The sequence below is a fragment of the Schistocerca piceifrons genome, chromosome 5 (genome assembly GCF_021461385.2).
Source record: "Schistocerca piceifrons isolate TAMUIC-IGC-003096 chromosome 5, iqSchPice1.1, whole genome shotgun sequence".
Taxonomy (NCBI): Eukaryota; Metazoa; Arthropoda; class Insecta; order Orthoptera; family Acrididae; genus Schistocerca; species Schistocerca piceifrons.
Window position 1 is genome coordinate 277,716,444 of NC_060142.1, and position 15,647 is coordinate 277,732,090.

Here is a 15,647-nt window from a genome sequence, read left to right on the forward strand (position 1 = left end):
CACATTGAAATCTTCCTTGTGCCACAGTACTACAGCAGACCAACAGTCTGCCTCCGTATCACAGTGATAGCATTACCGCCTACCACGCAAGTGGGCACGGGTTTGATCCCCATCAGGGGACTGGGTGTTGTGTGTCCATCATTTTCATCATCATTGACATGCAAGTCGTCAAAGTGGCGTCAACTAAAATAAAAAGACTTGAAATATGGCAGTTGAACCCCTAAGGGGATATCCTGGCCAATAAATGCCATATGATCATTTCATTCCAGTAGACTAATGGAGGGGACAGAAGAAAATGCTGTTGTCTGTGTCCACTAGTGAGAGCTAAAATATTCTTGTACAGAGGGATTTCATAGTGTACCAAGACTGCATATGCACAACTGCATACAAATATAAAATAACTACATAACTTCATTTATTTCGATATAATAGCTGAAACTTTATTACTACAGCCCCACTGCCCGCTACATTTCTCAGGAGTATTATATGTCATATAAATAAAATTTAACAATGTCAATGCCTTACAGCACCCGTAATGGAAGGAGAGGTCTCTACATAGAAAATCATCTGTATTACTAAAAGGTTAAAATAGTCATCCAGTGTCAGTCGCAGGTTGTTTACCTATTGGTTCCCAGCGACAACAAAAATTTGATTTTCATAATTTCGTACAATTACCTACCAAATTTAAAAGGATGCCATAATCTACTCATTAAAAGGTGTAATCTTATGTTAAATGCTTAATACAATATGCCCAGTATTAAAGTTAAAAACTGTATATATCTTGAGACAGTTTAACTACCCTGACTATACTCAACAATCCATCTGTTAAGTAATCAGATGTCAGAAGATGATTTATAAATGGGAGTTCGATTCTTTAAAGAATTGGGGTGGGGGAGGAGTTACTGCAGTAACAGTTACAAAGGAACCACAGCCAGAAGTAAATGGAAAATATGAGGGTGAATCAAAAGTAAATGACACTTTTTTTTAAAAAAATTTGACAATAAAAAATATGAGTGCATGTCATTTTTCTAAATAGTTACTGGCTTTTGAAACACGTATTTCACAGCAAATAGATGACTTTGATAGTCCATCCACACAGAATGCAATTGGTTGTGCCTGCAGCCAACTGCATGCACTGCCTTTAACCATAGCATCAATGTTGGATCTTTGAGCTCCCAGAACTGCTTTGTGTGGGCCAAAGAGATGAAAGTCACAGAGAGATAGGTCTGGGCTACTGAGAGGGTGCTCAAGTGTTTCCCAACCTAGTCGCTACAATTTTTGTTTGTTCAGGGCTGCTATGGGGGGATGGGGGCACACATTGTATTGCAGAAGAATCACTTCTGTCATCAATAAATTACATTGTTTGTGGCAGTATACCTGTCCAACCACACTCAAAGCCTCTCAGTAGTACGAAGCATTTGTTGTCCAACATCTGCACATGCCGGAAAAGAGTCTCCCTCCTCCTGAACTTTAGCCAAGACAACACACACACACACACACACACACACACACACACACACACACACACACACACACACACACACACACACACTCTTCAATTTCTGACCAGTCATTAAAAGGTGAAGAACCTGCTTGGCATACACTTCCCTAAACCATAGCTCATCTGTGATAATGGCAAAAGTAATGCTTTAACTTATCCCCACCTGTGTGAAAACTCAGCAACTGTCAGATGTCTGCTAAGCTCAGGAAGTTGTTGAACACACTGAACATTATTGTCTGTGATGCTATTGCAGGGTTGGCAACAATGGTCCTCATTCCCAATGTGCTCAGATCTTCCACGAATTGCTAATGGTAAGCAAACAATCAAAGTCTAGAAAGTATCTACCTTGAATTGTTCAATCAGTCTTATGAGGATTCTGCCTAGTTTTACACGTTTTAGAGAGGAACTTGATAATAATGCACTGTACAATGGTGACAGGTACCTCTTAGTCTGACAGCATGATTATGACTAATGATGGAAGCAAGTGGCCTCACTGGATTGCTTGCCCACTTCTCATGCCCCACCAATCACAGATAGCAACAGGAACCATCACTTGAGAACTACTCCACGTGCAAGGCCAAGAATCATTTTTATTTGATTCACCCTCATACATCGATTCCAAATCAACATGAGGAGGTAACTATTATTGTTTATCACTGTTTGCATACAGCTGTTTCTACACTAAGAAAGTGCACTACTCTACTTATTGTAAACTAGATTCCTTATACCGATACTTACATAAGTGATGCTGACAATGCTGTGGTAGGAAGCGTTAAGAACTCCTTATACCGCATCTGGAATGCCTGCCCTACTGTGATGATTACGTCCTGAGCCAGTCCTCCACCACATTCCAGCACATAACAGGCACGCCAGTCATTGGCATCTTTTGCAACATAAGCTACAAAATCTAATGTGTCCTACAACATCAGTAAAACACATGAAAATGCTTCATTTTTGAAAGGAAAAACAAAGAAATTTTTGTGAAACTTCTTGAAACTACAAATTTTGCACAACTACACATAAAATGATTTTTGTAAATAACCATGATACAAAGAAGTACTACAAGGGAGACGCAAATGAGGAGAGCAAGGGAGGATGGGGCATGGGGAGGGAGGAATGGAAGTGAGTGAGGAAGAGAGAAATATACGTTTTAAGCCTTGATCTTTTTTAGCCCATTTATTAACCAGCTGTTGATTCTGCCCAATGATTCTGTCTGCTTTTCTAAATACAGGGTGACAGGGTTTGTGTATATTGATGGCAGATCAACATTTAGCTACACACTTATAACCTCCTCCCCTCCGCAATACAAACACACATCATTTCGAAACAGTGAATGATGGAGAATAATTTGTGCCAATGCCAGCTATTCTCTGTCCACTCCAGTCACAGTGAGGAAAGAGTCACTGCATCTATGGTTTTGTACACACCTAATCGCTTATCTTATTCTTGCAATTCTTACGAGAAGTGACAATCGGAAGTAGGGCTGATGAATAATCTGTTCTGAATCCCAGTTCCCTCAATTTATTTCAGAAGGTTTCACGAGAGCGTCTCCTTTCATTCAGCTGCTCCCATTTATGCTCACTGAGCATCTCTGTTACATTTCTTCTGGTTTATAACAACATGTTAAAATACTACAAGCACACATCTGAATGACTTCAACACCTTCCTCAGGTCATCATGATATGTATGTTAAACACTTGAGCAACACTCTTTAACTGGCCATACAAGACCTCTTCTTGCTGTTTTCTTAAGAGATTCCCTACAATTTCCAAGTATTTTCCTAATTAAAGCTGAATGCTATGATTTTAAGTATATGTGATCCCAGGTGCCTGCAATCAAAATGCATCACATAGCTCCAACAAATTTTCCAATTATGACTGAAGAACTCTCATTCATTATTTTATGCAAATTACTTTTCTTGAAGAAATACAGTATAGGAGCAAGATATAGTCTGAATAACGGCTAGTACAACAGCTCAAATATTATGCTGAACACCATAAGCTGACAATTTTAGACCAGAAAATGTGTTCCTGGCAAGAAAAATTTTCTACAAACACTATTTGACTAAAGAATGTCAATTTTAGATATAATCAAGGCGGCACTGTAACATCTTGGGTACTCCAAATAATAAAGTTTTCAAATATGTCTTAATTTCCTTGAGAGCAATTATTCAAACACAAAGGCACCCACAGTTTCTAAATCTAATAATACTCACTGATGTCGCCATTTATAGTTTCTCCTGACTCAACACATTTGATATTATCACAGCTATGATTAACAGGGCTTACAAGTTCCTCTTAAATAAAAATGGGTCACATAGTTATCTATACACATTCACAAACATCACATGTGTTGGCAGATTCCTTCAGACAATCATTTCCAAGAAATCATGAACAGTAAAACTACTTCAACCTAAATGAACTCAGAAACAGAATAAAGGCAACATTCACACTATAGCTATGAAAACTGCCAAAAACAATGTGGAAAAAATAAAAGTTAGAAATATTTCAACTTTCTCCTTCGCCAGAAGTGCAGGTGCGCACCCCCCTAGAGAGAGGGGTAGAGAGAGAGAGAGTGGGGGGGGGGGGGGGTAGAGAGAGAGAGAGAGAGAGGGGGGGGTATAGAGAGAGAGAGAGAGGTAGAGAGGGGTATAGAGAGAGAGAGAGAGGTAGAGAGGGGTATAGAGAGAGAGAGAGAGAGAGAGAGAGAGAGAGAGAGAGAGAGAGAGAGAGAGGTAGAGAGAGAGAAGGGTAGAGAGAGAGAGAGAGGTAGAGAGAGAGAGAGGTAGAGAGAGAGAAGGGTAGAGAGAGAGAGAGAGGTAGAGAGAGAGAGAGGTAGAGAGAGAGAGAGAGAGGTAGAGAGAGAGAGAGAGAGAGAGAGGGGTAGAGAGAGAGAGAGAGAGAGGGGTAGAGAGAGAGAGAGAGAGAGGGGTAGAGAGAGAGAGAGAGAGAGAGGGGTAGAGAGAGAGAGAGAGGGGTAGAGAGAGAGAGAGAGAGGGGTAGAGAGAGAGAGAGAGAGGGGTAGAGAGAGAGAGAGAGAGGGGTAGAGAGAGAGAGAGAGGGGGGTAGAGAGAGAGAGAGAGGTAGAGAGAGAGAGAGGGGTAGAGAGAGAGAGAGGGGTAGAGAGAGAGAGAGAGGGGTAGAGAGAGAGAGAGGGGTAGAGAGAGAGAGAGAGGGGTAGAGAGAGAGAGAGAGAGAGGGGTAGAGAGAGAGAGAGGGGGGGTAGAGAGAGAGAGAGGGGGGTAGAGAGAGAGAGAGAGAGAGAGGGGTAGAGAGAGAGAGAGAGAGAGAGAGGGGTAGAGAGAGAGAGAGAGAGAGAGGGGTAGAGAGAGAGAGAGAGAGAGGGGTAGAGAGAGAGAGAGAGAGAGGGGTAGAGAGAGAGAGAGAGAGGGGTAGAGAGAGAGAGAGAGGGGTAGAGAGAGAGAGAGAGGGGTAGAGAGAGAGAGAGAGGGGTAGAGAGAGAGAGAGGGGTAGTGAGAGAGGGAGAAGGGGTGGGAGGGGGGTGGAAGGGTAGGGAGGGAGTAATGTAATGAACATGGAAAGATGGAAAGTTGCAGGTTACTGCCTTGTCCACAACAAGGTCTTCAAAGATGGAGTACTAACATCTGAATATGGATGACAGAAAGGATTAGCTATGGCAATTATCGACAAAATGTATCAGCACTCATGGGGAATGTAATAATTGTGCAACCTTACTCAGTTAATAGAATACAGTGACAAAAATGTAAACAGAATAAGAAAATTTTGTTGTGATGAAACTAGAAAACATACATACCGTGTCACCACCAGATGCAAAAGAAATTCGTGGCATATCATGTGCAGCAATAATGCGCCCTGTTTCTAGGAGAGTTAGCACTAGACGTGAACTGGACACAGTTAGATTCACATTGGAGCCAGCATAGTCCATTACTGGATGTTCTGCAATTGCTCGTTGTACTCTTTTCTCAACCTGTTGGCATGCCAATACCAATTGTAAATGACTGTTGCAGATCATCATACTTAATGTGTAAACATTGTGTCAGAAGTACAGTGATGTTTGAATTCAGCCACATATTTTGTAACCAGTGAAAGTTAGATTCCTTTTAAATCTTAACAAATTTTGAAGACTCCATTAGTTTCAGCCGCAAAGTATTTTCTTTCTTTGTCCATCACATGCTGTTTGGTATATTGGCACAAGCCGAACATTTACTTGAACATTATTTTATTTTGCAATACTAGCCAGGTTTGGCCTGTGGCCATTTTCAAACAGAAATTTTTGTGAATGATGTATGTGACATCATATTTGAGACCAATTGATTTCATATGGGAGCAGGAATTTATTACTATACACAGCTCATATTTAATTTTATATAAATCTAACATTATGGTGGTTTCACCTTTGTCTCATACGTAAAAAGCAGGGGGAGTTTATAATGCATTTGATTCTTTTGGATAATCATCCTTTGGATAATCACAAATGAATGTACAGTTCTCATAGTTAACAATGTAATTATAAACATTAAAACTAACTAAGAAATAGCTGCAGTGCCAGCCTGAATATTTTTTTTCCAGCAACTTGGCTAAAGTACGCAACCAGTACAAGCGCCAGCCTGTATATTTTTTTCTAGCAACTTGGCTAAAGCATGCAACCAGTACAACTTGTGGGAACCATCTCATTGCTGTCACAACTTGGAGTGCCGTCATCCTCAATCACAGAGAGTAGCAACAAGCGAAGCAATGTAAGTTAAAACCTACAAATCAGGAACTTGTGTTTTCAACTTATAGATAGTTTTGCTGGGCTGAAGATGATTCCAATTCTCACGCAACCACATGATTGGAAGTACTAATGGGCTCGTGGCAGTCCACCAGCCCAGTTAATAAGATTTAACTTGAGTAGTAGAACCCAACTGAATTATAGTTGCAAGCAACAGCTTGTGTATTTGTTGTTTATATGGAATTCTGGAACTTCTATCTTTGGTGGGTCTGGTTCTAGTTTTCAAACTCCTGAGATACTTTTCCAGTGCACACAGTTTAATCTGTCATTATTTCGTCATGTTCAGAGATTAATCAAGTGAGAGACTAAACAAACGTCATCAGCATACAAAAATTTACAACAGAGTTACTGCCGGGTCATAGGTATATAGGTTGAACAGTGCTATGCACTATTAAGGATATGATTGTGTCTTCATCTTAGCTATGGCTATCGTCTGTCCTTCATGTGGCCCCTCCAAGGAAGATATCTGAGTAGGATATGCAGAATGCTTCATGGAGATGATATATATTTAATGGGACCAGCTGCGTGTTAACTGTAAAAGTTATCAAAAAAGGTAGAATTCACTATGAGGATGCCAAACTGCATTATGAACTGCAGAGCAGTGGTAGCATATCCTCCTCATAGGTCAACTTCAATTTAGCTGTCGAATCTATAGAGTGCTCATGTCATTCATTCACACACAGTTGTCTATGAATCCCAAGATAGTGCAGAGCCTTCAGGAATATGGAAAGAATCAAAATATACATTAACATGCAAAGCAGTCAATACAAGCTGCTCCTATGAAATGTACTACCAGACAGTGCTAATCTACTCACACTGACAATTAGTGGAATTACTTCTGGATTACTTTACCAGTAATTCAATTATTCTGAGAGAGCATCGATCTTCCTATTACATAACTATTGTATGTAAGTAATACTCCATACTAAGTATTTATTGTAAATTTGCACAAAATATTATCAGCTATTTATACTGATGAGCCAAAACATTATGACCTCTGTCCATTGCAAGACTGAATACTACATAGTTGTGTTGAGGGTATATGATGTGGCAAGGAAAGTACACAAGCAGAGCAGTGATGAATGGGGAATCTTTCTAGTGATAATATGAGCTACAGCTGGGGACATCCACTGACATAAGAGACTTTTACAAAATGTATACTGTTATAACCTAGCGTTTGGGAGCAAGCGTCCTGGAAACGTGCAAGCTTGTTGGTTGTTAGCATACTACAGTTGTGAGCATCTATTGAAATTCGCTGAAAGACAGTGAAACCATGAGTAGGTACAAGGTGCCGGACATCTACACATCACAGAATGTGTAGGGCAAATCTGACAACAGAGTACAATATTGGTTTAAGCACAAGTATTTGAGTGCACCACTCTGTGTGCATTGACTAACATAATGGGGCTCAGCAGCAGGTGACCGAACACATTCCAATGTTGATGCAACAGCATTCTCAATTATGACTGCAGTGGGTGCAGGCCATCAAGACAGGACTGTGGACGAATGGAAATGGGTTGCTTGGGCGAATGAATCACATTTCTTGTTACAAGACACTGATGGTCATGTCTGAATATGCTATCATCCAGGTAAATAGCTGCTCAAAACATGCACTGTACCACAAGTGCATGTTGGGAAGGGGGTGGGGGGACTATATTACAATATGGAAACATTCATCTGGGCTTTTATGGGAACTTTGGTACTAACTGCAAGCAACCTGACAGCTGTGGTCTAGGTGAACATTATTGTGGATAACTAGAACCCAGTGGACTGCCACATGGACAAAATTGTGCTACAGTGGTTTGAAGAGCAAGATAATAACTCAAGGTGATGTCTTGGCCACAGAATTCACCTGATGTCCGAGATGATGTTCAAAAAGATTTCGAGCTTGCAGCCGGATGTCATAAACTTCATTGCATGATATTTCGGCTGGACAACTGGCAGCCATCTTTAGATGAACCGAATGAGGACTGACGAAGACGTTCTCCATTCCGTCGTATATAGTGCGCTGACAGCACTGGCGCGTGCGTTGCAGTCGTGGAGACAGAAGGGCCACACTGCCCAGTGACAGCGCCCTCGCTGGTGGAACTGCAAGACTCAGCTGCCATCAGTATTGTCACTGGCCGCAGCTATCGAAGTCTTCTAGTGTCTACGTCTCGCTGCGGCCAGCGACAATACCGACAGCAGCTGAGTATTGCAGTTCCACCAGCGAGAGTGCTGTCACTGGGCGGTGTGGCCCTTCTGTGTCCATGACTGCAACACATGCACGGCAGTACTATCAGCGCACTATATAAAACGGAGTGGAGAACGTCTTCGTCAGTCCTCGTTCGGCTCACCTGAAGATGGCTGGTAGTTGTCCAGCCAAAATATTGTGCAATGAAGTTTACGACGACTGGCTGCAAGTCCAAAATCTTTTTGAACAGTTGATTCGCTGGGAAAATTTGAAATTTTACCTCTGAGATGTTATTGGGCACTAGCTCCTACTCAGAAATCAAAAGCCCCCAATTTGCGCAGACCCTGTGACCTGTGCATAGACATTTTGTGCTACATATGCAGGAAACCTACCAGAGAATTGTCATATCTATGCCACGCAAAACAGTCACAACATTGCTTTTAAAAGCAAAGCAAACAATTAAGCAGGTGGTCAAAATGTTTTGGCTCATTGGTGTATATATGGGTGCTTAAAAACTACTCTAATATGAACATTTGATGTAAATGGAATTTACATCCCGCATCCAGATATTTTGAAATATTATAGATGTGGCTAAAAGGGTGCTCTTTCAATGCGATGTCTAACAGCAACTTGTTATGATTTTTGTATCCTGGTAAGGGATGCACAATGTATATGTAAATTATTTCTACTTGTGAATTTTACAGTTCATCCTAAATTCACACTTGTTATTAACCAATACCATTAGAAAGTAAATAAACTTTGACCTCAAGGTCACTGAACAAGATTTTAGGTGCCAGCTTTATACAATATTCATATTGCACAATTTTGTAAAACAAAAACTTTTTAAACATTTGTTACACTGTCTCTGAAGGTCATACCATAGGACACTGCTGAGTGAAAACATGTGAAGTATACTAACTCTTCCATCTGCAGATCAATGCAAGGAGGGCGATTTGCTAAGCAAGCAGAACTGAGATTTTTGGTTAATATATCCACATACTCGTGCAGTGTCAGGTTATCATCTACAGTGATACCTAAGAAGTACTTTGTATGCCCATTGATGTCTACTTCTGTTACTTTTAAATAATCTTTATTTGTTTGAAATCACATAATTAGGCCTTGAAATATTAAGGGTTACAAAGGTTAAGCTCTTCACTGACAACCAGCTGTGGGCCTGTTCCTCAACTGCATGGCTGTTACATGATTGTCCTGGCTGTGTCTGGTATGGATGAGTTCGTATCCTAATCAGTGTAGGTCTGTTATTACAAACATGGCAGTCTTTTAAGATCTCTACAATGTCTTTTGTGGATCATTTACACTGATGTGACACGAGATTTGGGATACCTCCTAATACAGTGTCAGACCTCGATGTGGTAGGGACTCAAGTTGTTGGAAGTTCCCTGCAGAAATATTGGGCCATGCTGCCTCAACAACTATCCATAATTGCAAAAGTATGCAGGTGCAGGATTTTGTGCATGAACTGATCTCTTGATTATGTTCCATAAATATTTGATGGGATTCACACTGGGCGATGTGGGTGGCTGAACCATTTGCTCAAATTGCCCAGAATGTTTTTCAAACCAATTGAGAACAACTGTGGCCCACTGACTTGGTGCAATGCCATCCAAAAAAAATCCATCGTTGTTTGGGAACAGGAAGTCCATTAATGGCTGCAAATGGTCTCCAAGTAACCGAACATAACCATTTCCAGTCAATGATCAGTTTGACCAGAGAATCCAGTCCATTCCATGTAAACACAGCCCACACCAATATGGAGCCACCGACAACTTGGACAAAGCCTTGTTCACAACTTAGGTCCACGGCTTCGTGGGGGTCTGCACCACACTCTAACCCTACTATCAGCTCTTACCACTTAAAATCAGGACACATCTGACAAGGCCACAGATTTCCAGTCATCCAGGATCAGCCAGGAGCGCAAGAGAGGCGCTGCAGGCACTCGTATCAGTCATCTGCTGTGATAGCCCACAAATTTTGCCACACTATCCTAAAGGATATGTTCATCGTATGTCCCACACTAATTTCTACAGTTATTTCACGCAGTCCCTAATAATTACCTAAATGGAATGTGTCTAGGTCCAACTACCAAATGACAGTTCCATCTACGCACTGCCCTTTCATACCTTGTGTACGCGATACTACCGCCTTCTGTATATGTGCATATCGCTATCCCATGACTTTTGTCATCTCAGTGTATGTATGCCAAGGATAGGAGTGGCCAAAACTGAATACTGAAGACTTAATATTAAATCTTGCCTTAGTCCAGCAGTAAATTCGTTAATGTAAATCTATGCACAAGGGATCCTTTTAACATTGTAACCCTTTAGTTTCACATAAATTTTTCTTGCTTTTCCCATAGAGAAATCTTTCAAGAAGCCAACCTAAGTAGCTATTGAAAGATTATTGTCAGAAATGTAGTTTGGTATAGTCTTGTAAAGTACCAGTAAAAAAAAAAAAAACTTGCAAAACAGCAATCTGCTGTTTCAGGATGGACTATCTTCCTGCATCTTTGATTTAGTCAGTGGTCCTCAATATATGGCAGCAATGGTGGATGCTAGCTTTCTGGTAGTGTTGTCACATGTTCAAAGTCACTGCTATAATCAAATGAGGTATTTCTGTTATGGCATTGCAATCTTCATGTTCCCTGTATAAGCACTTATTTTGATCTGCACTTCAGGACTATGATAAAATGAAATATGAGGATTATGAGGACATCTCCATACTTTCGGCTGCTCAATGTAGGAAGATCATCTCCAACTTCATATATAATTTTTGACAAGCATCATAGGCTTCTGTACAGAACAAAGAAGTGCATTAATAATTTTTCAGTTAGCCTAACTTCCAGACAGGTGTAAAAATTCAGAATCTTTCACCTGGATTGTAGCTTTTGCATTGGTGTTTGTCACTATAACATTTCATGATCCTTGTAACAGGTGTCCGATATCCATATGCTTGGTAGCTGCAATACTACTTCAGTTCAGAAGATGAAGCTATTTGATGTAATCATCTCTGGCATACATAGGATGAAACAAACACAAGTACCCAGTACCCATCATTATTTCAGCCTCTCGGCCATCGACCAGGAAAAAAAAAATCACAAGAAAATCTGTAGTGGGTTACTTTGCTGTACTGTATTCAAATGACACATCTGGCAGTATCATACCCTGGTCTCTCTGTTTGATATATAAGTTTACTGATAACATATCTGATAATATCTTATTAAAATGTTCCGTTTGGCCATTCAACTGCAGGCGATAGGCAATTGATATACTATGGACAATGCCACATTGCGAAATTACTTCTGACACCATTCTCGACTGAAACACTTTTTAATGATCCGAGAACATTACACGTGATGCATCACTTGGCGATTTCTGGAGCTAAGGCAGTTGGTACAGCCTTGGTGACAGTGTAGCATGTCACACAGTCAGTGCACACTACTCTCCATTTATTTCCATCTGCTGATTTTGGATACCTCCCCAGCAGGTCAATTCCAATGTGGCAAAATGGCACAACTGCACAAGGAATTGGTACAAGATGTTCCACAGGTAACTGAAGCATACACTTCCATTATTGTCCTTCTAACAGTGGCTTAAATAATACCCGACAGATCAGTATACACTTGGCCAATAATACTGTCTTAAGGTTCTATCAAAAGTCTTCTCAAATCCGAAATGATACGATGTCGTAGCAAGATGCAAAAACTTCAGTATTTGGTAATCCATTGAGGACAGTGTAAGATAGTAGATGGACATGAAGTACTTTAATAATGATAATTGAAACCAACAGCTGTATTGTAATCCAATGTCATTTATTCAAAACAGGCTACCAGCTTCAATGCCAAAAAGCATTATCTTCAGGCCCCAAGCATAATCTGCCATCAACATGCAAAACACAATGACAGAGACCATCAGAGTCTTCAAATGGAAACAGTATAGCTTATAAAGCCCATTATCCCAGCATGTGCAACCAACAAAATCAAATAAAGCAGGGCCAAAATCAACTGGATTCTGTATCTACTCAGCAGTAAAAAGCTCACCAATGGTAAGATAACTCAAAGACTTCATTGTGGCTAGCTCTAAATGAGCTACAATGATGAGCATTCATCTCTGTCCAATCCCCTTTACCCAGTATTCCAGTTCTTCATCTGATGTCCCCTTTGATAGTTGCTTCTTTCTGTAAGACCTCTGTGGATCTTCCCTCTATTGGCTGCAGTGTTCGGTGAAAAAATGAAATGATCATATGGCATTGTTGGCCAAGAGGTAGCGCAGTGATGACTGGAATACAATGAGCACTGTTAAGCTCCTCCAATGGATTCTGCAAACCAATAGCTGCCATCCTTGTATTTACATTATTTTTGTATGCTATGTGACACTGTATATCTTACAGTTCAGATTTTGTCTTTCCAACTGACCTGATGCACCCTTCAAGATCGTCATTCAGGAAAAGCCAACTGTGAATGGCCTGCCATGTAAATAGGGTCAGAACTCACTGATTACTGAAGGCACTCTTTCTCAGTCAAAGTTACTCTTCTCAGACTTGGAAAGTATTCTGGAGGCACAAGCAATCGCTCTTTTGGCAACTTCCTTGGACAGCACTTATCCTGCAACCACTAGCACCAGTGTGAAGTTCCATCCTGGAATCCTCATTAAAAAGTGCCAAAATTTGTGAAAATGACAATGTCTCTTTAAAGATCTCTCTTGCTCTTGATGTCAATAATAACTGGTCACATCATGCAGAATGTATACTTTATGAAGCACATGAAGTGGTGCATATTCCAAAGAAGCTTCTCATCACAAATGTGTCAAAATGTTAGAAAGTTTGTTACAGCTTTTATTAGTTTTTCTCGATCAGGGTGGTCTCCATTACCATCAATTAGCTGCATCAGAACTTTATTTTTTTGGTTGACAAAGACACTCTTCTGCAGATTAATGTGAAGATCTGTGTTATGGACCCATTTCAACAAAGTTGTCATGTGGCTTAGATATTCTTCAAGTGTCTTCGAGAAAACAATGTACCTTTTTGTCATCAGTCTACTGACTGGTTTGATGCGGCCTGCCACGAATTCCTTTCCTGTGCTAACCTCTTCATCTCAGAGTAGCACTTGCAACCTACGTCCTCAATTATTTGCTTGACGTATTCCAATCTCTGTCTTCCTCAACAGTTTTTGCCCTCTACAGCTCCCTCAGTACCATGGAAGTCATTCCCTCATGTCTTAGCAGATGTCCTATCATCCTGTCCCTTCTCCTTATCAGTGTTTTCCACATATTCCTTTCCTCTCCGATTCTGTGTAGAACCTCCTCATTCCTTACCTTATCAGTCCACCTAATTTTCAACATTCGTCTATAGCACCACATCTCAAATGCTTCGATTCTCTTCTATTCCAGTTTTCCCACAGTCCATGTTTCACTACCATACAATGCTGTACTCCAGACGTACATCCTCAGAAATTTCTTCCTCAAATTAAGGCCGGTATTTGATATTAGTAGACTTCTCTTGGCCAGAAATGCCTTTTTTGCCATAGCGAGTCTGCTTTTGATGTCCTCCTTGCTCCGTCCGTCATTGGTTATTTTACTGCCTAGGTAGCAGAATTCCTAAACTTCATTGACTTCGTGACCATCAATCCTGATGTTAAGTTTCTCGCTGTTCTCATTTCTACTACTTCTCATTACCTCCGTCTTTCTCCAATTTACTCTCAAACCATACTGTGTACTCATTAGACTGTTCATTCCGTTCAGCAGATCATTTAATTCTTCTACACTTTCACTCAGGATAGCAATGTCATCAGCGAATCGTATCATTGATATCCTTTCACCTAGTATTTTAATTCCACTCCTGAACCTTTCTTTTATTTCCATCATAGCTTCCTCGATGTACAGATTGAAGAGTAGGGGCGAAAGGCTACAGCCTTGTCTTACACCCTTCTTAATACGAGCACTTCGTTCTTGATCGTCCACTCTTATTATTCCCTCTTGGTTGTTGTACATATTGTATATGACCCGTCTCTCCCTATAGCTTACCCCTACTTTTTTCATAATCTCGAACAGCTTGCACCATTTTATATTGTCTAACGCTTTTTCCAGGTCGACAAATCCTACGAAAGTGTCTTGATTTTTCTTTAGCCTTGCTTCCATTATTAGCCGTAATGTCAGAATTGCCTCTCTCGTCCCTTTACTTTTCCTAAAGCCAAACTGATCGTCACCTAGCGCATTCTCAATTTTCTTTTCCATTCTTCTGTGTATTATTCTTGTAAGCAGCTTCAATGCATGAGCTGTTAAGCTGATTGTGCGATAATTCTCGCACTTGTCAGCTCTTGCCGTCTTCGGAATTGTGTGGAAGATGCTTTTCCGAAAGTCAGATGGTATATCGCCAGACTCATATTCTACACACCAACGTGAATAGTTGTTTTGTTGCCACTTCCCCCAATGATTTTAAAAATTCTGATGGAATGTTATCTATCCCTTCTGCCTTATTTGACCGTAAGTCCTCCAAAGCTCTTTTAAATTCCGATTCTAATACTGGATCCCCTATCTCTTCTAAATCGACTCCTGTTTCTTCTTCTATCACATCAGACAAATCTTCACCCTCATAGAGGCTTTCAATGTATTCTTTCCACATATCTGCTCTCTCCTCTGCATTTAACAGTGGAATTCCCGTTGCACTCTTAATGTTACCACCGTTGCTTTTAATGTCACCAAAGGTTGTTTCGACTTTCCCGTATGCTGAGTCTGTCCTTCTGACAATGATATCTTTTTCGATGTCTTCACATTTTTCCTGCAGCCATTTCGTCTTAGCTTCCCTGCACTTCCTGTTTATTTCATACCTCAGCGACTTATTTCTGTATTCCTGATTTTCCCTGAACATGTTTGTACTTCCTCCTTTCATCAATCAACTGAAGTATTTCTTCTGTTACCCATGGTTTCTTCGCATCTACCTTCTTTGTACCTATGTTTTCCTTCCCAACTTCTGTGATGGCCCTCTTTAGAGATGTCCATTCCTCTTCAACTGTACTGCCTACTGCGCTATTCCTTATTGCTGTATCTATAGCGTTAGAGAACTACAAACGTATCTCGTCATTCCTTAGTACTTCCGTATCCCACTTCTTTGCGTATTGATTCTTCCTGACTAATGTCTTGAACTTCAGCCTACTCTTCATCACTACTATATTGTGATGTGAGTCTATATCTGCTCCTGGGTACGCCT

The 15,647-nt window shown here is 40.6% G+C and overlaps 1 protein-coding gene across 2 annotated transcripts in view; it reads right to left on the bottom strand.

Annotated features, from left to right (window-relative positions):
• The window catches only part of LOC124797928 (SHC-transforming protein 1), a 99,172-nt gene that overhangs the window by 34,849 nt on the left and 48,676 nt on the right, over positions 1-15,647 (bottom strand). For both annotated transcript variants that reach the window (XM_047261062.1, XM_047261061.1), the window contains exons 5-6: positions 5,276-5,449; positions 2,240-2,418 (exon numbers count right to left, since the gene is read on the bottom strand). In XM_047261062.1, coding sequence (XP_047117018.1) covers positions 2,240-2,418; positions 5,276-5,449 — 353 coding nt within the window. The remainder of the gene's footprint in view (positions 1-2,239; positions 2,419-5,275; positions 5,450-15,647) is intronic.